Here is a 27,962-nt window from a genome sequence, read left to right as displayed (position 1 = left end):
TCAATGCCGGGACCTTTTACTCTCCCGCTCTCTACGTTTGAGCTCCTCCTTGTAGCAGCAGGAGCAGAAGTTCTTGGTCTCGGGCCGTCCGTAAAAGGAGCAGTTCTCCGTCTTGCAGCGGTTCTGCTGAGCGGCGTATAAGGGGCAACCCGTGCTCCGGTGGCGGTTTTTCTCATTGTTCAACCAGGTCTGCGGAGGCTCTTCGTCCGCGTACTCTAGGCTGTCCCGGATGTCGTTGCTGTTGCTAAACCCGTTGGTGTACGTTTGCGACTTGGGGTCCGTGGGCAGAGCGTAGGCCAAGGATTCCACCGTGTTGACCGTGCGGATGTCGGCGATGCGGGCCGGGCTGTAACTCTGCGAGGACAGCGAGCGGTTCTGCTGAGGGTAGGTGGCGCAGGTTTTGAGGGTGCCCACCACGGGCTTGTAGACGTGGTCTTGGAAGCTGGATGGCTTGGCGTTGAAGTCGTGCAAGTGGATGACGCTCTGCCGTTGGACGGGGGGCGTATGGCTATAATGGGCAGACACGGGCGTGGGCCCACTCTTCTTGGCGCCGTTGCTAGGCGACAGGAAGGAAGCCGGCGTGGGGCTGGAACGGTCCTTGAACTTGAGGACCAGCTGAGTGGTATGGCTTTGAGGCAACACTGGTGACGCCGACCCCTGAGGAGATGAGTCCAGCTTCTCCTTGGAGAACCCGTCTTGGTCCAGTTTCCGAGATGAAGAGGAGCCCAGGCTGAGGGCCGCGGCCTTCTTCTCCGCCTCTTTCCTCTTCTGCTCTTGCTCGGCGCTGAAGCGCTCTTGGGCGCTGGTCAAGTAGTGGCCGATCATCTCCTCGTGGAACTGGTGCCTATGGCTGGTCAGCAGAAGGCCGGCAAAAATGAACTTCCGCTCGCCTTGCATGGCGGCTCTCAAGATGTTGAGGCTGAGCTTGACGTCCGTGCTGTATTTCCAGGAGTCCGGCGGCTTCTCGGACGGAGATTTCGAGTTGGCTTTTTCCACGGGGGAGACGCTCGCCTTCTCCGTGGGCGATGGGGTGGTCTTCTCCGAGGGGGACGTGCTCGCCGAGCGGCCCGACTCCTCTTTGCTCCCTTTCCGCGACTTCGACTTCTTCTCTTTCACCTTCTCCGCCGTCTCGCCGTTCTTGCCGTTCCCGGCATTGGCTCGGTTGATCTTGCCGTGGACCAACCCGCCAAGGCCACCCATGTTCTTCTTCAGCTTGATGCCCAGGGTCTTGCTGAGACTCCCAAGTTTGTTAGCCACCGAATCCCCTCGGTTCTTCTCCTTGTCTTTCCTCTGCTTCTCTTTCTCCTTCCCGTTTTTGCCGTTATTGCCGTTGGAATTACTACAGATGGACTCCCGGTCGGAATCCATGGAGTCTGCCAGGGACTGGACGTCTTCTCCCGCCGAAGCCGTAGGAGACTCTGGTTGAGCCAACGGAGCCTGGAAGGGGAAGCAGGACAACCATTAGAAGCCAGGACTGATTGTGTGGGAAATAGAGTGGTTTTGTTTTTACGGAATTGTAAGAAGATATGTGTCCTGTCGGGCTCCCTGATAGAATCCTCCCCAAAATTCAAAGGTACAAATTTCAGACATGCACACGTTTGAAAATTCAAAACAATATAACGGAAATTCACTTAAACCAAGCCCTCTTTTGGTATAGCAAAGAGCACTCGTCTCCAAACAAACTGGTAATTTGTACTTGTCCCTTATCAGTTCTGTGATACTTAGCTTGCAGCTGTGAGGCAATTCACAGTCCTTCTTCTTTCACAAAGTGAAACACACTTTGCTCTGGTTTAGTTCCAAAGCGGGGGAAAATCAGCACACAAAAGGTCAAAGTCAGCAAAGCAGTCACGAAACACAACGATCAGATAATCCTCCACAATGGCCAAACCCACAGGCTGCTCTTTATAGCATCCTCACTAATGACCACAGCTCCACCCAACCACAGGTGGCCTCCTTTTCTTTGATAATAATCTCTCAGTTGTTGCTGCCTATGCATCGCTCTCCGCATGCGTGGCTGTATCATTAACTCTTGTTCTGAATCCAAGGAGGAGCTAGATAATTGATCTCCTTCTGAGCTGTCTGCCCCACTCTCCTCCTCCCTGTCACTCATGTCTTCTTGGTCAGAGGAGCCTTCATCAGCAGATTCCACCAGGAGCAAAACAGGCCTGCAGCATGTGGATGTCTCCCCCACATCCACAGTCCTTGGGGCAGGAGCTGGGCCAGAGCTAACCACAACAATATGTAGGCCTGTGAAGAAAATACATTGTAGGTAGGAGCTAGGATTAGAGGCCTCTGCTATGCTAGAAACTGGCCATAACCAGAATTTACTGATATGATAGTTACCGTAGAGACAACCCCTACGAACTAGGACCATGAAGTCCACAAGTCATAGAAGAGCCAACTTGACCTCCCCCTGGTTTATGCAACTGACAGCAGTGAGCAATTCCTAGAAGCTTCCTCGGTTCTTCCTACCATCCAAGCATTCTTCCTGTAGGGCTCTGCAGGTGATTAATCCTGTAACACAACTGGCCGGGAGGCTGTTTTTCACCCTTGTGTGAATGCCCAGCCCTGGGTTACCAGTTTCTGAGCAAAAACTCAAACCGGGTCCAAAGACGGGCTACAAGAATGGTGGAAGGTCTTAAGCATAAAACATATCAAGAAAGATTCAATCTGTATAGTCTGGAGGGCAGAAGGAAAAGGGGGGGACATGATCGAAACATTTAAATATGTCAAAGGGTTAAATAAGGTCCAGGAGGGAAGTGTTTTTGATAGGAAAGTGAACACAAGAAAAAGGGGACACAATCTGAAGTTAGTTGGGGGAAAGATCAAAAGCAACATGAGAAAATATTATTTGACTGAAAGAGTAGTAAATCCTTGGAACAAACTTCCAGCAGACGTGGTTGGTAAATCCACAGGAACTGAATGTAAATATGCCTGGGATAAACATAGATCCATCTTAAGATAAAATACAAAAATAGTATAAGGGCAGACTAGATGGACCAGTAGGTCTTTTTCTGCCGTCAGTCTTCTATGTTTCTATTATTATTATTATTATTATTATTATTATTATTATTATTATTATTATTATTATTATTGTTGTTGTTGTTGTTGTTGTTGTTGTTTTGTTATTGTTGTTGTTGTTGTTTTGTTATTGTTGTTGTTGTTGTTTTGTTATTGTTGCTGTTGTTATGTTATTATTGTTGTTGCTGTTGCTGTTGTTGTTGTTTTATATTATATGCTGTGAGCTGCCCCGAGTGTTTGGAGAGGGGCAGCATACAAATCTAATAATTAAACGAAAGAAAGAAAGAAAGAAGGAAAGAAAGAAAGAAAGAAAGAAAGAAAGAAAGAAAGAAAGAAAGAAGGAAGGAAATACGTTACCCGCGTTTCTGACGGCATCCGAATCCAGGTTACGTTCATGTAACTGTGCAGAAGGCTGAGCTTTGCCTCCAGGGACAGAATCAAGCTGGGAACACAAGAGAGAGAGAGAAGGGAAGAACAAAAATACCACACCCTGTTGTATATACGTCGCACAAAAGGAATCCCCATCCGGGTTCGCACTGCAAAACGTTCTCTCCAAACCGCAGCCTTGAGGTTAAGTAAGGACAGGATCAGGAAGAGGCGAGAAAAGAGGAATTCCTCCACCAGGATTGGAAAATATAATCCCAAATGGAGCCTGGTGAGACCCAATCTGGCTGGGATTGTGTTACACAAGAGCCCTAGAGTGCCAAACTTCCCCTCAGGTTTGTGATTCCCCATTCCACAAAGTCCACCAGGCGTCCTGGACACACAATACACACAAAGGGACCGGGGTTTTTTGGGAAATGTTTAGAGACTAAAAAGAATCTTACTTGGCCAATTTGATGTTATCACTGTCATCGGTGCCCCATTCCCAGTCTTTGCCTGGGTCAACCGCAAAGTGCAAAGGTAGTAATTTATGTTCACAATCGGTCAGAGGGATCACGGCTGGAGGAAAGAAGAAAAGATCAGAAAGGAAGACAAGGACGTGGGAAAGAAAGAAAGAAAGAAAGAAGAAAGGAAGGAAGGAAGGAAGGAAGGAAGGAAGGAGGAAGAAGAAAGGATTGAAAACAAGAGAGGGAAAAACAAACCTAATTGGCACACTTAAAAACATAGAACCATAGAAGATTGACGGCAGAAAAAGACCTCCTGGTCCATCTAGTCTCCCTTATACTATTTCCTGTATTTTATCTTAGGATGGATCTAAGTTTCTCCCAGGCATGTTTAAATTCAGTTCCTATGGATTCTTCCTTCCTTCCTTCCTTCCTTCCTTTCTTTTCTTTTCTTTCTTCTTCATTCATAGAAACATAGAAGATTTAGGGCAGAAAAAGACCCCCTGGTCCATCTACTCTGCCCTTCTACTATTTCCTCTATTTTATCTTAGGATGGATCTATGTTTATCCCAGGCATGTTTCAATTCAGGGACTGTGGATTGACCAACCACGTCTGCTGGGAGTTTGTTCCAAGCATCTACTCCTCTTTCAGTCACACAATATTTTCTCACGCTGCTTCTGATCTTTCCCCCAACTGACCTCAGATTGTGTCCCCTTGTTCTTGGGTTCACTTTCCTATTAAAAACACTTCCCTCCTGGACCTTATTTAACCCTTTGACATATTTCAATGTTTCGATCGTGTCCCCCCTTTCCCTTCTATAAAGATTGACAGCAGAAAAAAACCTCATGGTCCATCTCGTCTGCCTTGATACTATTTCCTGCATTTTATCTTAGGATTGATCTATGTTTATCCCAGGCATGTTTACATTCAGTTCCTGTGGATTGACCAACCACGTCCACTGGAAGTTTGTTCCAAGCATCTACTCCTCTTTCAGTCAAATAATATTTTCTCACATTGCTTCTGATCTTTCCCCTAACTAACCCTCATCTCAGCAGCGTTCATGCCCTTCGCATCCATAGCGTATTACAGCGCGCACTTCACACTTGGAGGGAAATGGAATGAGGACGCTCATCTCTAACTTCCACCACAATATTAATAATACTAATTAATAATAATTTATTAGATTTGTACGCCGCACCTCTCCGAAGACTTGGGGTGGCTCACAACAATAATAAAAACAATGTTATTTATTTATTTATTAGATTTGTATGCTGCCCCTCTCCGAAGACTCGGGGCGGCTAACAACAATGAAAAGACAATGTAAACAAATCTAATATTAAAAATAATCTTTAAAACCCCAATTTAAAGAACCACTCATACATACAAGCATACCATGTATAAATTCTATAAGCCTAGGGGGAAGGGAAAATTTTAATTCCCCCATGCCTGACGACAGAGGTGGGTTTTAAGGAGCTTGCGAAAGGCAAGGATAGTGGGGGCAACTCTGATATCTGAGGGGAGCTGGTTCCAGAGGGTCGGGGCCACCACAGAGAAGGCTCTTCCCCTGGGTCCCACCAGACGGCATTGTTTAGTCGACGGGACCCAGAGAAGGCCAACTCTGTGGGACCTAACTGGTCGCTGGGATTCGTGCGGCAGAAGACGGTCCCGGAGATATTCTGGTCCGATGCTATGAAAGGCTTTATAGGTCATAAGCAACACTTTGAATTGTGACCGGAAACTGATCGGCAACCAATGCAGACTGCGGAGTGTTGGTGTAACATGGACATATTTAGAGAAGCCCATGACTGCTCTCGCAGCTGCATTCTGCACGATGTGAAGTTTCCGAACACTTTTCAAAGGTCGCCCCATGTAGAGAGCGTTACAGTAGTCGAGTGTTGGCTGGGGAATTCTGGGAGTTGGAGTCCAAATATCTTCAAGTTGCCAAGGTTGGGAAACACTGATCTATTCTAGATCATTAAACACAGCTATGAAGGGGAGGGGGGGGGATCAAATGTCTTGTCATATTTTCCCTGTACCACTAGGTGGCACTCACTCCACATGGCAATGACCGGCCCTCATTGAAAAACATGGATGAATTTTGAATAAAGGCAGCGGAAAAAGCTGTGGCTCTTTTGATTAATTAATTACAGGTGCCAACGAAGCAGCATGTAATCTGAGGACCTCTTATGCAACTTTGCCAAGAATTCTAGGTCACACCTGTTAGGTTCTTCAGCAAAGGTGTTTTGATGTGAAGGATATTTTAGAGGGAGACGAAAGGATTAAACCTGAATTGGAACTCGGTGGAGAAATTTCACCACCAAATAACCATTTTGCAAACTTTTTTCTCCTCCACTTTAAATAAAATTGCAGCATATTAGTCTACGGAGAGGGGCGGCATACAAATCAAATAAATAAATAAAATAAAAATTAAGATGGAAAGGGGAAATGGCCAATCTACCTTTCTTCCCTTCTTGTTCTTCTACTTTTCACTGTTACATTTTAATAGGAATGTTCAATTTTTAAAAAAATTGAAATATACTGTATACTTTCCTCATGCAAAAAAAAGGAATATGTACTGCTCAAAAAAATAAAGGGAACCGTCCAAGAACCCATCCTAGATCTGGATGAATGAAATATTCTCATGTACTTTGTTCTGTACAAAGTTGAATGTGCACAACAGCAGGTGAAATATATTGTCCGTCAGTGTTGCTTCCTAAGTGGACAGTTTGATTTCACAGAAGTTTGATTGACTTATTATTATTATTATTATTATTATTATTATTATTATTATTATTATTTATTAGATTTGTATGCCGCCCCTCTCCGTAGACTCGGAGTGATATTGTGTTGTTTAAGTGTTCCCTTTATTTTTTGGAGCCGTGTATAATGCATACATGCACTTTCTAATAACAAAACCTAAAATCTAATCTAAATCTAAAATCTACAGCCCACAGAAAAAGATTCTGTGCAAATAAAGATCACCCCACTGGATCACTCAATCCATTATAAAGAGCCTACCTCCCCCTCAGATCCCCAAATAATGCAATTGTGACCCATTCAAACAATGGGACCCAGCTAAAAATGGCACAACGCTCAAATTAATCAGTGGAGAAACACAGGCACCTAAGCCATACTTCACAGTTTAGATGTAAGGAGCCCATTTCAATGTCATTTTCTTGCCCAATGCAAAGACGAGACAAAACCATCCTACACGATTCCTCAGTGTCTCTGAACTGTTCCCAAACAGTTGCAAACTTAATAAATGACGGTTGATTCCTCTTTTGTCCAGCTGAAAATGAATTTATGGAGATACAAAGCTCAGAGCACCAAAGACCTCACAATTAAACTCCGAGGGATGAATATTCTTTTCTGTCACAAGATGGAACCACTACAAGATCTAACCACACGTTTCCTGAATAGTTTTTATCCCAGAGCTATACTTGCACTTAACAACGAACTAAAGGGTCACCATCAGTGAACTGTTGGACAATATTACTCGGTTTGTCATGTAGATGGTTGAGTGGTTCAGGCTGGGGAATTTGTAGTGGGTGGGACATTTTATTCTATTTTTTATTTTATTTTTAAATTTACCTATTCTGATTTTATGTATGGTGGGACTGGTCTCTGGGTGTCACACGACTTTCGTTGCCAATGACAATTCATTGGTTTTTTTGACAATGACAATAAATTTATTATTATTATTATAAAACAACAGCCACATCTCTCTCTCTCTCTCTCTCTATTAGTTTAACCAAAGTGGCTCTATCTTTGTGATCCTCGGTGACTCTAATTCGAACAAAATATCCATTTTCTTCCAGAGAAGTTGGGTTGCCACTGTTCCTAAACCCACTTGCAAACACAAGTGTAGATCCATACGTACGAGATGACAATTGTCACCTGTCCCAGATTCTTCCCCACCATCTCCTCCTACAAGCTGCCAGAAAAAAAACTACCATCTAATCCCGTGTTGTTGCTAAGTAGGCAGCCACCGTCACAGCTTCCCTTCCCACTCACAGTGTCTCCTTGTTCTGGGGGAATCAAAGGAGGCCTTTGAGAAAATTTGGGAGGGGGGCCACGATGCTTCTCCCACCAGGGCCCCCCAGCCCTGGGACAGAAAGGAGGATCTGTGTCTTTGAACTGACAAGCGCGTGGAGGGGAAAAAGGGCTTCTAGGAATATATTGGTCACCGATCCATGATGAAAAGGATTTTTGGCCTGGCCCTTATTGACTGTTATCTTGAGAAATTGAGAAAGCCACGTCTCCCTTTCCCAGGAAAATCCCCTTGGGTGGGAGGATGCAAAGTCCCATGACGCATCGTTGGAATCGATAAAAGCAGGTCCAGAGAGAAAAGCTGAGGTTTCTTTCTGGGGTTCTGGGATTTCTGGGGCCTCCCTGAAACCCTTAAATTTTGATATTTTTTCTCCCCAACAAGGAACGCTAAAAGGTTTGGGGATATATTGATGAGAAGACTCCACACCCATAATCTACTTCATACAAAAAACCTCCTGCAGAAATGAAGGCCAAACTAGACTGGGACCAAACCTGTAGCGCGTTGCAGCCAAAATGCCCCAGGGTCCGCAACTTGGGCGTCCTCCTCGATCCACAGCTCACATTAGAGAACCATCTTTCAGCTGTGGCAAGGGGGGCGTTTGCCCAGGTTCGCCTGGTGCACCAGTTGCGGCCCTATCTGGACCGGGAGTCACTGCTCACAGTCACTCATGCCCTCATCACCTCGAGGTTCGACTACTGTAATGCTCTCTACATGGGGCGACCTTTGAAGAGTGTTCGGAAACTTCAGATCGTGCAGAATGCAGCTGCGAGAGCTATCATGGGCTTTCCCAAATATGTCCATGTTACTCCAACACTCCGCAGTCTGCATTGGTTGCCGATCAATTTCCGGTCACAATTCAAAGTGTTGGTTATGACCTATAAAGCCCTTCATGGCACCGGACCAGAATATCTCTGGGACCGCCTTCTGCCGCACGAATCCCAGCGACCGGTTAGGTCCCACAGAGTTGGCCTTCTCCGGGTCCCATCGACTAAGCAATGTCGTTTGGTGGGACCCAGGGGAAGAGCCTTCTCTGTGGTGGCCCCGGCCCTCTGGAACCAACTCCCCACAGAGATTAGAATTGCCCCCACCCTCCTCGCCTTTCGCAAGCTCCTTAAAACCCACCTCTGTCGTCAGGCATGGGGGAACTGAGATATTCCCTTCCCCCTAGGCTTATAAAATTTATGCATGGTATGTTTGTATGTATGACTGGTTTTCTTAAATTGGGGTTTTTAAGATTATTTTTAATATTAGATTTGTTTACATTGTCTTTTTTATTGTTGTTAGCCGCCCCGAGTCTTCAGAGAGGGGCGGCATACAAATCTAATAAAAATAAATAAATAAACAAATACGTTGTCCCGGTAGCAGAAATTTTTCTGTTGCCGTCCTGGCTGTATGGAACCAGCTCCATCCCGATGTTCGCGCTGCTCCCAATTTATGGAAAGCTGTGAAAACCTGGCTTTGCCGACAGGCCTGGGGCCCGTGAATTTTAACACCTGACGTGCCCAAATACGTTTGTTCATATTGATATTCGTTAGATTGGTTTTATGGAGGGGTTATAATTTGGGTTTGTTTATTTATTTATTTATTGGATTTGTATGCCGCCCCTCTCCGTAGACTCGGGGCGGCTAACAACAGTAATAAAAAACCAGCATGTAAATCCCATACTAAAACAGCTAAAAAACCCTTATTGTAAAACCAAACATACATACAAACAAACAAACATACCATGCATAAATTGTAAAGGCCTAGAGGGAAGGAATATCTCAGTTCCCCCATGCCTGGCGGCAGAGGTGGGTTTTAAGGAGCTTACAAAAGATGAGGAAGGTGGGGGCAATTCTAATCTCCGAGGGGAGTTGGTTCCAGAGGGCCGGGGCCGCCACAGAGAAGGTCTCCCCCTGGGCCCCGCCAAACGACATTGTTTTGTTGACGGGACCCGGAGAAGGCCCACAGTTTTGGGGTTGTTGTTCGGCTTTCTTTTTATTATGGTATCATTGTGTTGTTTTTTATTGTTGTAAACCGCCCTGCAGGATTTTTGCTGTTGATACGGAAAAGACAAAGGGGAGGATTATTTCCCCTTCAGCAATCGGATACTTCAGTTTAGAATTGGCCTGGAATTGTGAGTTCCATATTATGCAGGCAACCCACCAGCCCAATGCTGGATGATCTGGGCCCGCGTGGCTCTCAGAGGTTCCTACCCAAGAATTTCCCAAGATGAAATGCTGCAGATTCTTTCTTGGCTAAATCTCAATCCTGGTCAGTTCTAGGCTACAAGGTGGTTGTGTGGTCCCCCAGACTTACCTTGCTCCTTCTGTTGGTCTTTCTGCTCCATTGACACCAGGGCGGAGAAATGAGCTTGGTCGTATGCGAGGACCAGGGGGGAGCAATGGCACCGGTTTGGCATGACTTCCAGGGGCAAGTAAATTCCACCAAAGGGGATGGGTGCAAAGGCTGTGAAAAACACACAAGAGGTTGTTGCAGTACAAGACACGCAATGGGGCACAGTCCACAGGGGTTCTTTTTTAAAGGCAGCTGTGGGGGGGGTCACTCTTTTTGTATCGGTGGTAGATGAAATGGTGAAGCAACCAAATGAAGATACAAAATGCAGAATATTTTCCACGTATATTTCAGAATTATACACTTCAAAATGCATTGTAAGGAGGGAGGGAGGGAGGGAAGGAAGGAAAATTAAGAGGAGAGGGAGGGAGAAGGAAGGAAAGAAGGAAGGGGGAGGGAGGGAGGGAAGGAAGGAAGGAATGAAGGAAGGAGGGAAGGAAGGAAGGAAGGATGGGAGGGAGGGAGGGAGGAACAAAGGAAGGAAGGAAAGAAGGAAGGATGGATGGATGGAAGGGAGGGAGGAGGGAAGGAAGGAAGGAAAATTATGAGGAGAGGGAGAGAGAAGGAAGGAAAGAAGGAAGGAAGGAAGGAAGGAAGGAAGGAAAATTATGAGGAGAGGGAGTGAGAAGGAAGGAAAGAAGGAAGGAAGGAAAATTATGAGGAGAGGGAGAGAGAAGGAAGGAAAGAAGGAAGGAAGGAGGGAAGGAAGGAAGGAAAATTATGAGGAGAGGGAGAGAGAAGGAAGGAAGGAAAGAATGAAGGAAGGAAGGAAGGAAGGAAGGAAGGAAGGAAGGAAGGAAGGAAGGAAGGAAGGAAGGAACTCTGGGACTTGCCCACAAACTTAAAATGGCCAAGGTTGAGAAAAACACCGAACTTGCCATCCAAGCTCCAAAGACCCACGAAAACCTACCTTCTCCCCCTGAGTCCCGCAGCATCGTATCTGCCACAACGACAATCGGTCGCCGTAGTATATGGGCCAGCACAAAGACGTGGAACTCCTCCAGGCTCTCGTAGACGGGATCTTCAGAATTTTCCACTCTAAGAAAACAGACACAACGGACACTGTTGTCCCAGAACTGAAGATGATGGATGGAAAGACAATCCCGAGAGAAGAAAACCTCCCCAAAATGACCTTGAGCTGGACTCCAAAGCTGGCTACTTCTCCCAGCACGGAATTTAAATGGGGTCGAAGTTACAGTTGTGACCTTAATGAAGTAGAGTGAATGAAATTTACGTACTACACTCATTAATTTCCCCTTTTGTCTGGCTGGGGTTAAAAAAGAACCTAATACAATTTCATAGCAGTACCTGAAAGGGATGTGAAGGCCACATCTAAAACTTTGCCTTGGGGAAAAGATCAAAGGCAACATGAGAAAATATTATTTCACTGAAAGAGAAGTAGATGCTTGGAACAAACTTCCAGCAGACGTGGTAGATAAATCCAGAGTAACTGAATTTAAACATGCCTGGGATAAACATATATCCATTGTAAGATAAAATACAGGAAATAGTATAAGGGCAGACTAGATGGACCATGAGGTCTTTTTCTGCCGTCAGTCTTCTATGTTTCTATGTTTCTAAAGTTTTTTATTTTATTTTCCATTTCATGTTCATACAAATATCAATGCATATACCTTGCATATACACTGCTAAAAAAGGGAGCACTTAAACAACACAATATAGCTCCAAGTAAATCAAACTCCTGTGAAATCAAACTGTCCACTTAGGAAGCAACACTGATGGACCATCAATTCCACCTGCTGTTGTGCACATTCAACTTTGTATAGAACAAAGTATTCAATGAGAATATTTCATTCATTCAGATCTAGGATGTGTTATTTGAGTGCTCCCTTTATTTCTTTCAGCAGTGTATTTCAAAAAAACACACATAGTTACATAATTATCTATTTCTTTAGTAATCTTTTTTGTATTTATAACACCTCCTTTATCCTAATAATTGATTATCAGTCTGCACTCATTTTTCTTTTTCTCGCATCTAAAACTTTATGGGCCCATGTTCAACCCTAGTTTACAGCTACTCACTGTGCAAATATATGCACGTACTTGGTTGCATGCATGAGATAAACTCAATACAGCTTCACGCCTTGCAGATTAATAAAATAATAAAGCCCTATTTACCCCAAATTTCAGGTATCTGTTAAATAACACCGCACACCATTTTTAATACATACATTCAGTGCAGGTAAATTTTTGTCTATAAAGTTGTCAGGTAAGGACATCAAAGGGGCCTTGAAGACCCCTTGAGTCATATTTCTGTCTGGAATCTAAGAACTGTCATGTGTAAGCCACCTTACATGAACCACTAATCATCATTTCCATGGTACCTGAAATGGCAGGTAGACATTGAAACCTACAGAACTCTGGAGGTTGGCAACGTTGGTGTCTTTTTTTAAGGTGCCTGTTTGCTCATTAAAACCAAAACACAACAAAAGATCTAAGAGGCAGCTAGCAGCCTAGAACTCTTCAGAATCTGTCGTTTTGTTTTCTTCTCCTCAAAACAGAGACTGCTTTGAAGCAACCGTATCTTGGGTTGAAAGCCCGTTTTGTCACCAAAGGAAATTAGCCCATCTATAATTTAAAGGCTGAGATGGAAGTTCTCTCTGCAACGTTATTATGAAACAACTGGGTAGGTTGGCTTTGAAAAAAAGTTCTCTTCCCCAGAAAGATGATTTCCCCTGGTTTCTTTCTGCACTTCGACTTTACTACCATTAGTAAACAAGCAAAAGGGATGGGTGTTTGCCTAACCTCTATTCATAATGGGCAGCACCGACCCCTTTTAGATGCTACTGGCTAAAAGAGGGATCTACAGGAAGGTCCTTTCCTTTATCTCATATATCATATATATTTTCTTCCTTTCATATAACTTCTCCATTTTTACATATTATCTTTATATATATTACTTCTTGTCTATTCTCTTCCATATGTATTGTGTATTGGACAAATGAATAAATAAATAAAGTAAAAATTTCATAAAAGATAAATCTTTTATTGACAAATCAGTTTTGGTCACCACGATGCAAAAAGGATGTTGAGACTCTAGAAAGAGTTCAGAGAAGAGCAACAAAGAGGATTAGGGGACTGGAGGCTAAAACATACGAAGAACGGTTGCAGGAACTGGGCATGGCTAGTTTGATGACAAAGAGGACTAGGGGGGACATGATAGAGGTCTTCCAATATCTCAGGGGTTGCCACAAAGAAGAGGGAGTCAACCTATTCTCCAAAGCACCTGAAGGTAGAAGCAACGGGTGGAAACTAAACAAGGAGAGAAGCAACTCAGAACTAAGGAGAAAATTACTGACAGTTAGAACAATTAACCAGTGGAACAGCTTGCCTCCAGAAGTTGTAAATATTTATTTATTTATTCAATTTTTATGCCGCCCTTCTCCTTAGATTCAGGGTGGCTTACAACAAGTTAGCAATAGCACTTTTTAACAGAGCCAGCCTATTGCCCCCACACTCCTGGTCCTCATTGTAAGTTTTTAAGCAGATGTTGGATAACCATCTGTCTGAAGTAGTGTAGGGTTTCCTGCCTAAGCAGGGGGTTGGACTAGAAGACCTCCAAGGTCCCTTCCAACTCTGTTGTTATTGTTATTGTTTAAATCATGACCAGAACCTTGTTTTGGAGACCAAGGCGTTGCAACCTGGTATCATAAGGGAGGGGATCCATTCCCTTGATCATTCCTGTGGCCCTTTTTTGCACCTTTCCCAGTTCCATTCTATCCTCCTTGAGGTGCAGTGACCAGAACTGTACACAGGACTCCAAGTGTGGTCTCACCATCGATTTGTACAGAGCAACACAACACTGCGCCACAAAGGCTCCAATATACCCCTCTCCCACAAAAAATATCACGGGGCAAATATCCACTTACCCACCGCCGCTGCCTCCATTTTTGCTGATGTGAGTGCGGGGTTCACTGGATGCCAACTTGAGAAGTTCGTTCCACTCACGCTCCCACTCTTCCTCCGTATAAACCAATCCTGACTAAGAGAGAAAGAAAACATTGTTGGTGGAGCAGGAGCAGGAGGAGGAAGAGGAGGAAGCTGAAGTAGTCGTTGATAGGAAGGACGTTGCAACAGATGATTTTATGGGATATGCTTAGGTCATGTTTAAGGCGACGTAGTTCTAAGCTTTCTAAACCTGGGATTGTAAGTCTAGCTATGTAGGGGATTCGATTGTGAGTGGAGGGCCCTTCTGGTAAAGTATCTCCGGACATTTTCTAGGGTGACTGCAGAAAATACAACTTCAGCTACAGAGTATTCAACACCTGGAATGCATTACCTGACTCCCAAATCCCCAAAACCTTTAACCTTAGACTGTCTACGGTCGACCTCACCCATTTGGACCGGGAGTCACTGCCCACAATCACTCACGCCCTCATCACCTCGAGGTTTGACTCCTGCAACGCTCTCTACATGGGGCTACCTTTGAAGAGTGTTCGGAAACTTCAGATCGTGCAGAATGCGGCCGCGAGTCTGCGGAGAGGGGCGGCATACAAATCTGATTAAATAAAATAAATAAATAAATAAATCATGGGCTCCCCCAGATATGCCCATGTCTCATCAACACTCCGCGGCTTGCACTGGCTGCCGATCAATTTCCGGTCTCAATTCAAAGTGTTGGTTATGACCTATAAAGCCCTACATGGCATCGGACCTGAATACCTCCAGGACCGCCTTTTGCCGCACGAATCCCAACGGCCGATTAGATCCCACAGAGTTGGCCTTCTCCAGGTCCTATCGACTAAACAATGCTATCTGGCGGGACCCAGAGGAAGAGCCTTCTCTGTGGCAGCCCCGGCCCTCTGGAACCAACTCGCCCCAGAGATTAGGACTGCCCCGACCCTCCTCGCCTTTCTTAAGTTATTAAAAACTCATCTTTGCCACCAGGCATGGGGAAATTAACACAGACCCCAATTGTCAAGGTTGGTGTATGGTTTGATTGGATTGTGTGATTATTTTATTATAAGGGTTTTAAATTGTAATTTTTAAAAAATTGGATTTGTACACTGTTTACGTTGTTGTGAGCTGCCCCAAGTCTTCGGAGAGGGGCGGCATACAAATCCAATAAATTATTATTATTATTATTATTATTATTATTATTATTATTATTATTATTATTATTATTATTATGTCAGTACAACACAGCAAACAAGATCACTATGCTGGATTTCGTATTTCATCCCCAGTCGGGCATTTCCCAAGCACCTAGGACTGCGTGATGTAGCGGCGAATTATCTTTGCCGATCCCAGCAAAGCGGCCTTTTGCAATTGACAGATGGAGATTTTGTCAATTCCGAGGGTTTTCAAATGTCCGCTGAGATCCTTTGGCCCTGCGCCCAGCGTGCCAAGGACCACTGGGACCACTTTCACGGGCTTATGCCAGAGTCGTTGCAGCTCGATTTTTAGATCTTCATATTTCACTAATTCCTCTAGCTGTTTCTCCTCAATTCTGCCGTCTCCTGGGATTGCGATGTCGATGATCCATACTTTCTTTTTCTCCACGATCACAATGTCTGGTGTGTTATGCTTCAGAAACTTTTGGTGTGTTATGCTCCAGGTTGAAATAATAATAATAATAATAATCATTATTATTATTATTATTATTATTATTATTATTATTATTATTATTAGCAGTAGTAGTAGTAGTGGTAGTAGTATTCTAAGAGATCTGTAAGGGGCGTGCATAAGCACACCATTGTGCCTACCGTCCCCGCCCTAAGGTCCAAATTTACTTGTACCTATTTTGCTTATGTTTATACCATACTTATTACCTTGTACACATTTTGACAAATGAAGGAATAAATAAAACAAACCCAAAGCCAAGAAAAGGATTCCGTGAAGGAAAGACCCCACCAACCTCTTTGTTTTGCTCGGTCTGCTGCCACCTCCACCTTCTCTTCAAAGCTTCCCTTTCGGCTCCACTCCGCATCATGGTGTAAAGTGCTTTCCGCAACACGAGGTCTCGGTCGTGAAACCCCCACATCCCTACAAGCAAAAGGAAGGCTGGGTTATGTACCTAAAGAATCACAGGGTGGAAAGAAACCTGGAGGTCTTTTAAAAAAAACACCTCCCCCCCAGAAAGAAACCAAACTAGAAAAACATGAAAGCAGCCGGTCAGATAAATAACAAGACTGGTTCGTTTGGTGTTGAAGGCCTCCCGAGTACGTGAAAGGCCTTTCAGATAAAAAAAATCCATTGAGAATTATATTATTCTTTCTTCAATTTGTACAGACGTCCAACTTACCTACGTGAATCTGAGTGATTCGCAGCAGGTTAAAAATGATCCAATAATACAATTTTAGATAATAACAAATAAATATTTACGTTTAATAAGACAATATCTATTTACTCTCCTATTTATCTTTTTAATGATGAATGTAATCAATTAGAAATAGAATACTTGTATACTGAAATAGAAACGGGTAATGATCTGCATGTATCTATCTATCTATTTATCATCTATCTACCTACCTACCTATCATCTATCTATCTATCTATCTATCTATCTATCTATCTATCTATCTATCTATCATCTAAATCACTGGCAAGCACTATATAAGTCTATATGTTATTACTATTCCTTCCTTCCTTCCTCCCTTCCCTATCTACCTACCTAGAGCCTTCGTGGGTGCGGTGGTTAGAGTGCAGCACTGCAGGCTCCTTCAGCCAACTGCTAGCTGTAGTTCAGCAGTTCAAATCTCACCACCGGCTCAAGGTTGACTCAGCCTTCCATCCTTCCTTGGTGGGTCAAATGAGGACCCAGATTGTTGGGGGCAAGAGGCTGACTCTGTAAACCGCTTAGAGAGGACTGGAAAGCCCTGGGAAGCAGTATATAAATCTAAATGCTGTTGCTCTTCTTGTACCCTAAGCCAAGGAGACGTAGAGGCTTACCCAAAGAAGCAGCGTGCAAGAGGCAGTTGCCATCCCCGGTTGTGGCCAATGGTAGGAGGCGCTTGCAGCTGGTACAAGCTGTTGACCACCAGTTGAGACGACCTAGGAAAGGTCAACCAACAGGACAATAAAGGTGTGAAGGAATCTTGGAGAAGGTGGTGAGGGATCCATTTAAGAAGGGAAGGAAGGAGAGAAGAGAAGAGAAGAGAAGAGAGAGAGAGACTTGGAGAACAGATTAGCCGGTAAACTCTACTCTCAGATGGATTGTTGCATTCATCTTCCATCTCTGAAGTTACTCATTGAGAAGCTTCACTAAGTACCCATGAAAGAAAGTATTTGTAGCTAAGGGATAAATTCTGGGCTCCTTGGTGCTCTCGGAGTTCGATGTGGCTTTCTTTCAGATATTTCATTACCCAATTAGATGCCATCAGTGCACTGATGATGTTCCCTAGTTGGCTAATGAAGCATTTTCAAGAAACCAACCAAGCTCAGAGAGTTCCCACCCTTCACGTAATTCCTAGACTAATTATTGGATTCCTAATTGCCCCAGTCCACTCGAAAGCGGCATTATTTCATTCAGAAGTTCAGGAGCTACAACCGCACAGCGGCAGCGTTTTTAATCTAACAACAACTGGAGTTTTCTGCACCTCAGCGAAAAGTATCTCGTTGGTAAATCTCAGTGCGAATAGAATAGAATAGAATAGAATAGAATTTTTATTGGCCAAGTGTGATTGGACACACAAGGAATTTGTCTTTGGTGCAGATGCTCTCAGCGTACATAACATAAAATATACATTTGTCAAGAATCACGTGGTACAACACTTAATGATTGTCATAGGGGTCAAATAAGCAATGAAGAAACAATCAATATTAATAAAAATCTTAGGATACAAGCAACAAGTTACAGTCATACAGTCAACATGGGAGGAAATGGGTGATAGGAATGATGAGAAAAACTAGTAGAATAGAAGTGCAGATTTAGTAGAAAGTCTGACAGTGTTGAGGGAATTCTTTGTTTAGCAGAGTGATGGCGTTCAGAAAAAAACTGTTCTTGTGTCTAGTTGTCTTGGTGTGCAGTGCTCTGTAGCGACGTTTTGAGGGTAGGAGTTGAAACAGTTTGTGTCCAGGATGTGAGGGGTCAGTAAATATTTTCCCCGCCCTCTTTTTGACTTGTGCAGTCTACAGGTCCTCAATGGAAGGCAGGTTGGCAGCAATTGCTTTTTCTGCACTTCTGATTGTCCTCTGAAGTCTGTGTCGGTCCTGTTGAGTTGCAGCACCAAACCAGACAGTTATAGAGGTGCAGATGACAGACTCAATAACGGCTGCATTTGTGAAAAGCCCTTGATCATCTCCACGTACACTCAATGGGCAACATCTGGTGGACACGTCCTTGCCCAACTACTCCGATTAAATCTCCATCAGTAGTTTGCTCAGGAAGCCTCTTTTTAAGCATGCTGGAGTGCCCTCGGGAGCGATGAAATTAGAGGTGGCATGTTCTCATTTTGAGCAATGCCTTTCTTGGGAAGTAACAGCCCATCACCTGCTCCGTGCAGGAGCTGAAGTGCAAAAAAAGGCTCATCGAAGAACAGGGCAGGTGATCCTTGACTTACAACAGGTCCATTTAGTGACTGTTAGCGACCCGCTGGTGACATCATGATGATGTCATGGAACCGGTTCAGTCGGTCCCGGTCCATGGGCGTTGGCATCTCTTTTTTTTTTTAATTAAACTTTTTGTGCAGAGGAATTTTTTAAAAAAATTTTTTTTAAAAAAAATTAATTTTCCGATCATGCACAAAAGCCAAGATTATTTAAGAGGGGAGGAAAAAAAGTGGACGGTCTTTCTCTCAACAGTCTTCCATTATTCATGATTCTAGAAAGGTTTATCCAAGCCCTCCCACACATTGCTGTCTCATTAGATTAAAGCAGCCTTTGCTTTGGCCTCTGCCTGAACTTCAGGAGCTTCGTCTCTCTGGGATCATTGGAATCCCTTTTTTTCAGGCCTTTTACAAGACGGAGCGGCCAAGTGGGCCTCTAGCTGGTTCGGTTCTGCAACCCAACAAGACCAACAGAAGCTTCAGAGGAGAATCAGAACTGCAGAAAAAAACCCAATGGCTGCCAACCTGCCTTCCATTGAGGTCCTGTAGACTGCACAAGTCAAAAAGAGGGCCGTGAAAATATCAACTGACCCCTCGCATCCTGGACATCAACTGTTTCAACTCCTACCCTCAAAACGTCACTACAGAGCACTGCACACCAAGACAAGTAGACACAAGAAAAGTTTTTTCCCAAATGCCATCACTCTGCTAAACTCTCCCTTATTTCTGCTGGACCAAACCTAAGAACGTGCTCTCTCATAATCTAGAATCAAGGGTTACATATATACATATTCCCTCAACACTGTCAAACTATTTTACTAAGTCTGTACTATTACTACTAATTTTTCTCATCATTCCTATCACCCATTTCCTCCCACTTATGACTGTATGACTGTAACTTGTTGCTCGTATCCTTAAGATTTTTTATTAATGTTGATATTGTTTCCTGATTGCTTATTTGACCCCTATGACAATCATTAAGTGTTGTACCTCATGATTCTTGACAAATGTCTCTTTTCTTTTATGTTCACTGAGAGCATCTGCACCAAAGACAAATTCCTTGTGTATCCAATCACACTTAGAAACATAGAAACATAGAAGATTGACGGCAGAAAAAGACCTCCTGGTCCATCTAGTCTGCCCTTATACTATTTCCTGTATGTTATCTTAGGATGGATATATGTTTATCCCAGGCAGGTTTAAATTCAGTGACTGTGGATTGACCCACCACGTGTGCTGGAAGTTTGTTCCAAGTCTCTACTACTCTTTCCATCAAATAATATTTTCTCACGTTGCTTCTGATCTTTCCCCCAACTAACGTCTTCTGTTCACTTTCCTATTAAAAACACTTCCCTCCTGAACCTTATTGAACCCTTTAACGCATTTAAATGTTTCAATCATGTCCCCCCTTTCCCTTCTGTCCTCCAGACCAGTGTTTCCCAACCTTGGCAGCATGAAGATATCTGGACTTCAACTCCCAGAATTCCCCAGCCAGCATTTGCCGGTTGGGGAATTCTGGGAGTTGAAGTCCAAATATCTTCAAGTTGCTAAGGTTGGGAACCACTGCTCCAGACTCTACAGATTGAGCCATATACATCTGGCCAATAAACAATCCTATTCTATTCTATTCTATTCTTTCATCCCTGATTTAAGTAACCCATTTCAGCAATCGTGGGCTCCGAGAAGACCTCCACGCAGCCAGGGATTCAAGCTTGAAGACCATCTCACCTGCTTGTTCCAAAGCTATCATGGTGGCCTGCTCAATCAGGTCCCGTTCGATGAAGCTCCTGAAGTCTTCGCTGTAAACGCTGAGGTCGGGCAGTTGGAAAGTGTAGATGGGCATCTCCAGAGAGAAGTGGTCATTGTTACATTCGGTGGCCACGTGGGAGCGGGCGAGGGAGACGATGGCCGAGCTGGCGTGAGAGATCCCTCTGGAAAGCCTCTTCTCTAAGCAGGAGAAACAAAGAGGACATGAGATGCCACCTGAAGGGGCTCCCAACTTCTTCTTTTTGGGGGGGGGGGAGTCTTTATTTTTCTGCATCATAAAAACATGCTTACAAGATCATATTACCTTCGATACAATTTAAACATCATAAATGCAATTTTTAAAAAGACAAAAAAAAATCACATATCAATTCAATAATCTCTTAATCCTAGGTATATATGACTTAACTCCCACTGCCTGTTTTTTTCTAATTTTGTGCTAACGATCTTCCCAGCTCTTACTTTGCAGGTTCTTTCATTGTTTCTCTCTGCAAAGAGTGTTTTCCAAGTCCTAAGTCTTTGCAGGTTTTTTTCCATTGCTCTAACTTGCTCCAAATTTTTCTTTCCAGGTGCTAATGATGTTCATAGCTCTTATTGGCTTGCAAGCTCTCTCATTGTTACTCTCTGCTAAGAATGTTTTCCAAGCCTTTCCTTTGCAGTTTTTTTTCATTGCTCTAACTTGCTCTGAATAGGTTTCTTTCTAGCCCTAACCAGGTTCTAACAATGTTCCCAGCTCTTACTGGCTTGCTAGCTCTTTCATTGTTACTCTCTCTGAATAAGGTTTTTTTTAAACCCTAACCAGGGGATAAAATAATGTGCTGAAGCTGACCAGACTAAGTACACTAGCCATTCGTTTCCCCATTTTCCTCCCAAAAAACTAAGGTGCGTCTTATACTCCAAAAATACGGTAAATAACTAAATAATAACTAAATAACTAAATAACTAACTAAATAACTAAATACAGTAACTAAATAACTAAATACAGTAACTAAATAACTAAATACAGTAACTAAATAACTAAATAACTAAATACAGTAACTAAATAACTAAATAACTAAATAACTAAATAACTAAATACAGTAACTAACTAAATAACTAAATAACTAAATAACTAAATACAGTAACTAAATAACTAAATAACTAACTAAATAACTAACTAACTAAATAACTAAATGACTAAATAACTAAATACAGTAACTAAATAACTAAATAACTAAATAACTAAATAACTAAATAACTAAATAACTAAATAACTAAATAACTAAATAACTAAATAACTAAATAACTAAATAACTAAATAACTAAATAACTAAATAACTAAATAACTAAATAACTAAATAACTAAATAACTAAATAACTAAATAACATAGGAGGAGAACAGACAAGCTCAAATCTCAGAAGTTTCACCAGGTGTGAAAATGTGGGTGATGTTCATGGAATGGGGCTTGAGAAGGAAGGGGCCATTACCTGGGATTTGGGGCAACTCAACCGATTGTCCGTCTCAAGGGGAGCCTATGGCAGACTCAAGAGGCTGACACAGTTTTACTGACTGCCAAATAAATCCTGGTTTCGGAATCGCCTGTAGCCTCTGAGCAATAAGCTCCGTGGCCTAAAGACAGTGATCCCTCTCAATTAAGCCCACACAACTCCAGGGTGTGGGTGGATTGGCCAAGAACATCTCCCATAGGAACCGTCTTTCCAAGCTCAGCATGGTTTTAATTTCTGCTATTAGTTACCATGGACATTGCAAACGAATGGAGTGAAATTGTTGTTGTTTTTCCCTGACCATTTACTGGGCCCGTTTTACCCTGTTTTTGTTGTTTTGTTAAATGCAGGGCCTTCGCTCTGGAATGCCACAGGATATAAAACAGGTAAGTAAATAAAAGCCCCCCCTCCTCTGGGGCAAATACTCTTTAGGGAGTCAAGACGGTGCAGAAGTTGGTGAGAAATCAACGTCTTGCCACACTCTCTGTCGAAGGCCTGAAGTTGATGGGGACTTGGGAGGGGGGATTTTCAGGAGGGAGCAGGTGCAGCCACAAAGCATCCTTTCTTCGAGGGGTTCAAGGTCATCCTATGCCCACCCACCTGGTCGGAAGCAGGAATGTGACAAGTTTGTGGGTTGGAGGACAAAGGGTGGGAAGCTCAGATTGGCTCCGGCAATACACTGGAACTTTGTGGAGTCCTTTGACTCGGACTCTGATTTAGTTCGGATGCTACTTGGAACCTTAACACGACGATCCATGTGGACAGCAACTTGGAAAGGGAACTGTGTACTCTCCAGCATCCTTTGCCAGCAGGATCCTTACGCACTTGGTCCCCCGAGTTACAACAGTTCATTTAGCGACTATTCAAAGCGACAATGGCACTTTTAAAAGTGACCCATGGTTGTTTTTCTTCTGCCGCACGGATCCCAGCGGCCGATGTTGGCCTTCTCCGGGTCCCGTCGACTAAACAATGCCATCTGGCGGGACTCAGGAAAAGAGCCTTCTCTGTGGCGGCCCCGGCCCTCTGGAACCAGCTCCCCCCAGAGATTAGGACTGCCCCCCACCCTCCTCGCCTTTTGTAAGTTATTAAAAACTCATCTTTGCCGCCAGGCATGGGGAAATTAACACACACCCCAATTGTCAAGGTTGTTGTATGGTTTGATTGGACTGTGTGATTATTTTATTATAAGGGTTTTAAATTGTAATTTTTAAAAATTGGATTTGTACACTGTTTATGTTGTTGTGAGCCACCCCGAGTCTTCAGAGAGGGGTGGCATACAAATCTAATAAATTATTATTATTATTATTATTATTAATTAATAATTATTAATAATTATTATTAATTATTATTCAGAGTCCCTGCAGAACCCAGGGCAGAAATCCCGCTCACCTTGGGAGATGTCCTCCTGCCTGGGAAAGGGGAGCCGTTCGCTCTTGTTCACCTGTTGGGAAGGTTCCTTCTCTGGCTTCTGCTGTGGCTGCTGCTTGGGATACCTTCCTTCGTTGAACACCTGGGGCAGGTTGGCTGTATGCACCTGCCTGAGCTGCTCATAGTCACTCAGGGCAGCAGTGAAATCCCAGTTTTTGCCTAAAAACACAGAAAGGGAGACAGCAGGGTTGGCTTTCACAGGCATGACGATGTCTCTGAAGCAACAGCAACAGCATTGGGACTTATACGCCGCTTCACAGCCCTCTCTAAGCGGTTTACAGAGTCAGCCTCTTGCCCCTAACAATCTGGGTCCTCATTTGTCCCACCTGGGAAGGAGGGAAGGCTGAGTCCACCTGGAGCTGGTGGTGAGATTTGAACCAGTGAACTACAGCTAGAACTTAGTGGAAGGAGCCTGCAGTGCTACATCCTAACCACTGCTCCACCATGGCTATTAAGAAGGAAGGAAGGAAGGAAGGAAGGAAGGAGGGAGGGAGGGAGGAAGGAAGGAAAGAAAGAAAGAAAAAAAGAAAGAAAAAAAGAAAGAAAGAAAGAAAGAAAGAAAGAAAGAAAGAAAGAAAGAAAGAAATGGAAAGCTGAGTCAACCTGGAGCCGGTGGTGAGATTTGAACTGCTGAACTACAGCTAGCAGTTAACTGAAGGAGCCTGCAGTGCTGCACTCTAACCACTGCGCCAGCCCGGCTCTTAAGAAGGAAGGAAGGAAATGGAAGGAAGGAAGGAAGGAAGGAAGGAAGGAAGGAAGGAAGGAAGGAAATGGAAGGCTGAGTCAACCCAGAGCTGGTGGTGAGATTTGAACTGCTGAACTACAGCTAGCAGTTAGCTGAAGGAGCCGGCAGTGCTGCCCTCTAACCACTGGGCCACCCCATCTCTGAGTGGATCCAGGGATGAAATCCAGCAGGTTCCGACAGGTTCTATAGATCTGGTGGTGAAGCCTGAAGATGACGAGTGGGACCTTGTCGAAACGTCGCCAGGAATCTCTGAAACCTACACGGGTAGAAACCCGAATATGCCAAGACCCTCATACCTGAACCCGTGAAAATCTATGAAAACAAATATATATATATGTGTGTATATATATATCCAAACAAAATGTCAGGGTATATTTAATTATAATCCATCTTTAAATAACTCTCAAATATTTAGAGCATATCTTGGTTCATAACACTGTAAAATATTTAAATGGCCAAATAATAGAATTTACTGAGAATTTTAGATGAGTCCCAACTAGCAGATATAAAAAGCTTAATTCAAAGAAAGGCATATTTTATTAAAAGGATCTCTGCTAGAAGAGAGAGAATAAAGGGCGATGTATTTATTTCATTCACTGAGGATTGCGTTCTAACGTATAATATATAACTTCAATTTATAAGTGGTTCATTGCCTTCACATTGTTATATTCTCAGACAAAAAAAACCACCCTTTAATTTTTCCTTTTGAATGCTGGTGAATTATCACATCACACACTTATTGTTTTCCAATGCACTGTTAATAAATAAACTGTTAAAGCATTCATTATATGATCCTCCCTTAATTGTTCGCATCTAAACCGCCTTTTCTTTCCCCGGTCTCTTCTCAACACATAATATCCATGTGTTGGGAGGGCAGAACATGGCAAAAAAAAAGGGCAGAGCTAAAACTATGGCAATGAAATGTTCTCGGGTGATTTAAAAAACATATACGCGCACAGGGATAACTGGATCAAAATTAGGACGTAAACATTCTGGAGGAAGGGTTGCGTTTTCTAATTCTAAAAAATTTGTACAACAAAAAGGCAAATTTGAGAAATTTGAAAAAGTTGAGGGGGGAGGGGGAGAGGAAGGAGGGAAGGAAGGAAGGAGAGGGAGTGGGAAAGGGAAGGAAGGAAGAAGAGGGTGGCAGAGAAGGAAGGAAGGAAAGAAGGAAAAGATGAACCGTGGGGAGGGAAGGAAGGAAGGAAGGAGATGGAGTGAGGAAGGGAATAGAAGGAAGGAAAGAAGGAAAAGATGAACCATGGGGAGGGAGGGAGGGAATAGAAGGAAGGAAGGAAAGAAAGAAAGAAGGAAAAGATGAACTGTGGGGAGGGAGGGAGGGAGTGAAGGAAGGAAAGAAGGAAGGAAGGAAGCAAAGAAGGAAAGAAGGAAAGAAGGAAAGAAAGAAGGAAAGAAGGAAGGAAGGAAAGAAGGAAGGAAAGAAGGAAAGAAGGAAAGAAGGAAGGAAGGAAAGAAGGAAGGAAAGAAAGAAGGAAAGAAGGGAGGAAGAAAAGAAAGAAAGAAGGAAGGAAGGAAGGAAGGAAGGAAGGAAGGAAGGAAAAAAGGAGCCACTTTCGTGAACCAATTTGAAGGCAGAAAATGCTTTTATACAATTTTATCTCAAAATTGGCTGCTACGCATGGAAAAACCACGGTAGCAGCGGCTTTATTCCGATGCCTGCAAAACGTTTATCTCCAAGCAATAATTCAAGCAGCATTGTCACGTTGATAGAACAATATCCTGCTGTTTCAAGAGATCAACCTTTGCCTGCCAGGAAGGGAAAAAAAACCCAGAAAAAAAATAACACAGGCGTAATTTTTAGCCTTTTTTTTCCCCTACCTGAAGATTATTAATGTTTTTTATCAAAGCAGAATGCCTTTAATTTCCTCCCATTGAAGTAGGGCATCATTAACAGCAGAAAGATGAGCGCTCTTAGCAATCTTTCAAAGGACAGTCAGAAATTACCATGTTCCCCCCATTGCCACCACAACTTGCTCTTGTGAACAGCTGTCTGCACAAATTGGCTGACAACCAGCCAGGCCTCCAAACTGACATTTCTTTGAAATCGCACGGTAAAAAGCCCTTGGTCTGACGTCAAACAATTAAGTTGCTTTTTTTCCCCACCCAAACCACTATTATTTAAAAGTTCCCTTCGTTTGGATTCACAGCCATCTTGACCGACCATTGCAATTTCTTCCCAAACACACAAACACAAGCACACACACACACAAACTGCTTTTCTATTTGGCACTCTTGGAAAGTTACATTTAACACTCTCCACATGACGGTAAAGATAAAAATATGGTATATAACCTATTGTTTATAGAAAATAAGCCATTTGGGAACACGAATGATGGACAACATGCATGGGGCCAGTAATAGAAACATAGAAACATAGAAGACTGACGGCAGAAAAAGACCTCCTGGTCCATCTAGTCTGCCCTTATACTATGTCCTGTATTTTATCTTAGGATGGATCTATGTTTATCCCAGGCATGTTTACATTCAGTTACTGTGGATTTACCAGCCACGTCTGCTGGAAGTTTGTTCCAAGAATCTACTCCTCTTTCAGTCAAATAATATTTTCTCATGTTGCTTTTGATCTTTCCCCCAACTAACCTCAAATTGTGCCCCCTTGTTCTTGTGTTCACTCCTATTAAAAACACTTCCCTCCTGAACCTTATTTAAGTCTTTAACGTATTTAAATGTTTCGATCATGTCCCCCCTTTTCCTTCCGTCCAACAGTTTTTACACAACCAACACAAACTGTCTAAAGGATAACGCTGCCATACATCAAAAACATCTCAGGAACCACCAAGGGGTTATCACAACCACACAGCATCACTACAAAACGCAAACCAACCAACTCCTCCAGTGGTATCCCAACATTTCCAGTGAAGGAACCACATTAGATGTTCTGCCATGGTTGGAGAGATGAAGACTCTTGGGAAGAATGACACAAGGGGTCATAGGTTGTCTAGGAAGGTTTAAAGATGAAATCGAGAAGGGTGAATCTTCTACAACTGGGAGGTCCTGTCCTACAACACATTGTGTTTTTTAAAAAAACTTTATTTAAATTTTCCAATATAATAAAAAGAAAAAACATAAACATACGAAGATCATAACCCATTTCTGAATCAGTGTGCAACAATTTCAGATTTGGTTAGTTACTTTCATCAGTAAAGAAATAAAATGAATTTAATTTATTAAACTTTAGTACTTGTATGTTTTATCACTTATTATCTAAATATGTTTCGATCTCTCGTCATCTCTTTAAATTATTCTCTTCTCAATCCAGTTGTACCATTTATCCCAAAGTTTGTTTTTTTTCATCTGCTTTCGTGCTTTTGATGTCTCTTGTCATCTCGTCCATCTCCACATACCTATAGATTTTTTTTCTATTATTTGCTTTTCTGGCGGGATTTCTTGGCTTTTCCAGTTTTGAGCATAGGTAATTCTTGTGGCAGTGATTACAACACGTTGTAAAGGGAACTGAAGGAAACCCCCAGCTCTGTGGATCAGGGCCCCCTAACTTTAGCAACCTTAAGACTAGTTGACTTCTTCAATCCCAAGGAATTCTGGGAGTTGAAGTCCACCAATCTTCCAGTTGCCAAGATTAGGGGATCCCTGCTGTGGATGATGTTCCATGGAGGAGCTCTTACCTTCCAACAAGTCTCTGGCCAGACCAGGCTCTGCCCCCGTGGACTGAACGAAGTCGGAGAGGACAGCATCCATGTCCAGAGTCATGGGATCGTGTAGGGCAGCTGCTAACTGGGCAGCAGAGGGAGGGAGGTTACAA

General features: G+C 43.2%; 1 protein-coding gene across 1 annotated transcript; it reads right to left on the bottom strand.

The window, feature by feature from the left end:
- Positions 1 to 27,962, bottom strand: OTUD7A (OTU deubiquitinase 7A). The gene is made up of 11 exons (XM_070763584.1): positions 27,826 to 27,962; positions 23,380 to 23,577; positions 20,470 to 20,688; positions 17,147 to 17,248; positions 16,113 to 16,240; positions 14,125 to 14,237; positions 11,145 to 11,272; positions 10,199 to 10,348; positions 3,849 to 3,963; positions 3,379 to 3,463; positions 1 to 1,437 (listed from the first exon to the last, which is right to left on the bottom strand). The coding sequence occupies exons 1-11, from the start codon at positions 27,908 to 27,910 to the stop codon at positions 1 to 3; spliced, it is 2,760 nt and encodes a 919-aa protein (XP_070619685.1). The 5' UTR covers positions 27,911 to 27,962.

The sequence above is a fragment of the Erythrolamprus reginae genome, chromosome 10 (assembly GCF_031021105.1).
Source record: "Erythrolamprus reginae isolate rEryReg1 chromosome 10, rEryReg1.hap1, whole genome shotgun sequence".
Classification (NCBI taxonomy): domain Eukaryota; kingdom Metazoa; phylum Chordata; class Lepidosauria; order Squamata; family Dipsadidae; genus Erythrolamprus; species Erythrolamprus reginae.
The sequence above is the reverse complement of the archived record's forward strand: the minus strand, read 5'-3'. Positions and strand labels throughout refer to the sequence as shown.

What these genes read in the sequence shown, in the direction of transcription:
- OTUD7A (XM_070763584.1), bottom strand. Translation starts at nt 27,910, where the DNA reads ATGACTCTGGACATGGATGCTGTCCTCTCCGACTTCGTTCAGTCCACG. An exon ending in GATAGCTTTGGAACAAGCAG is followed by an intron (nt 17,249 to 20,469) that starts GTGAGATGGTCT and finishes GACCTTTCCTAG; the next exon opens with GTCGTCTCAACTGGTGGTCA. An exon ending in AGACCGAGCAAAACAAAGAG is followed by an intron (nt 14,238 to 16,112) that starts GTTGGTGGGGTC and finishes TTTCTCTCTTAG; the next exon opens with TCAGGATTGGTTTATACGGA.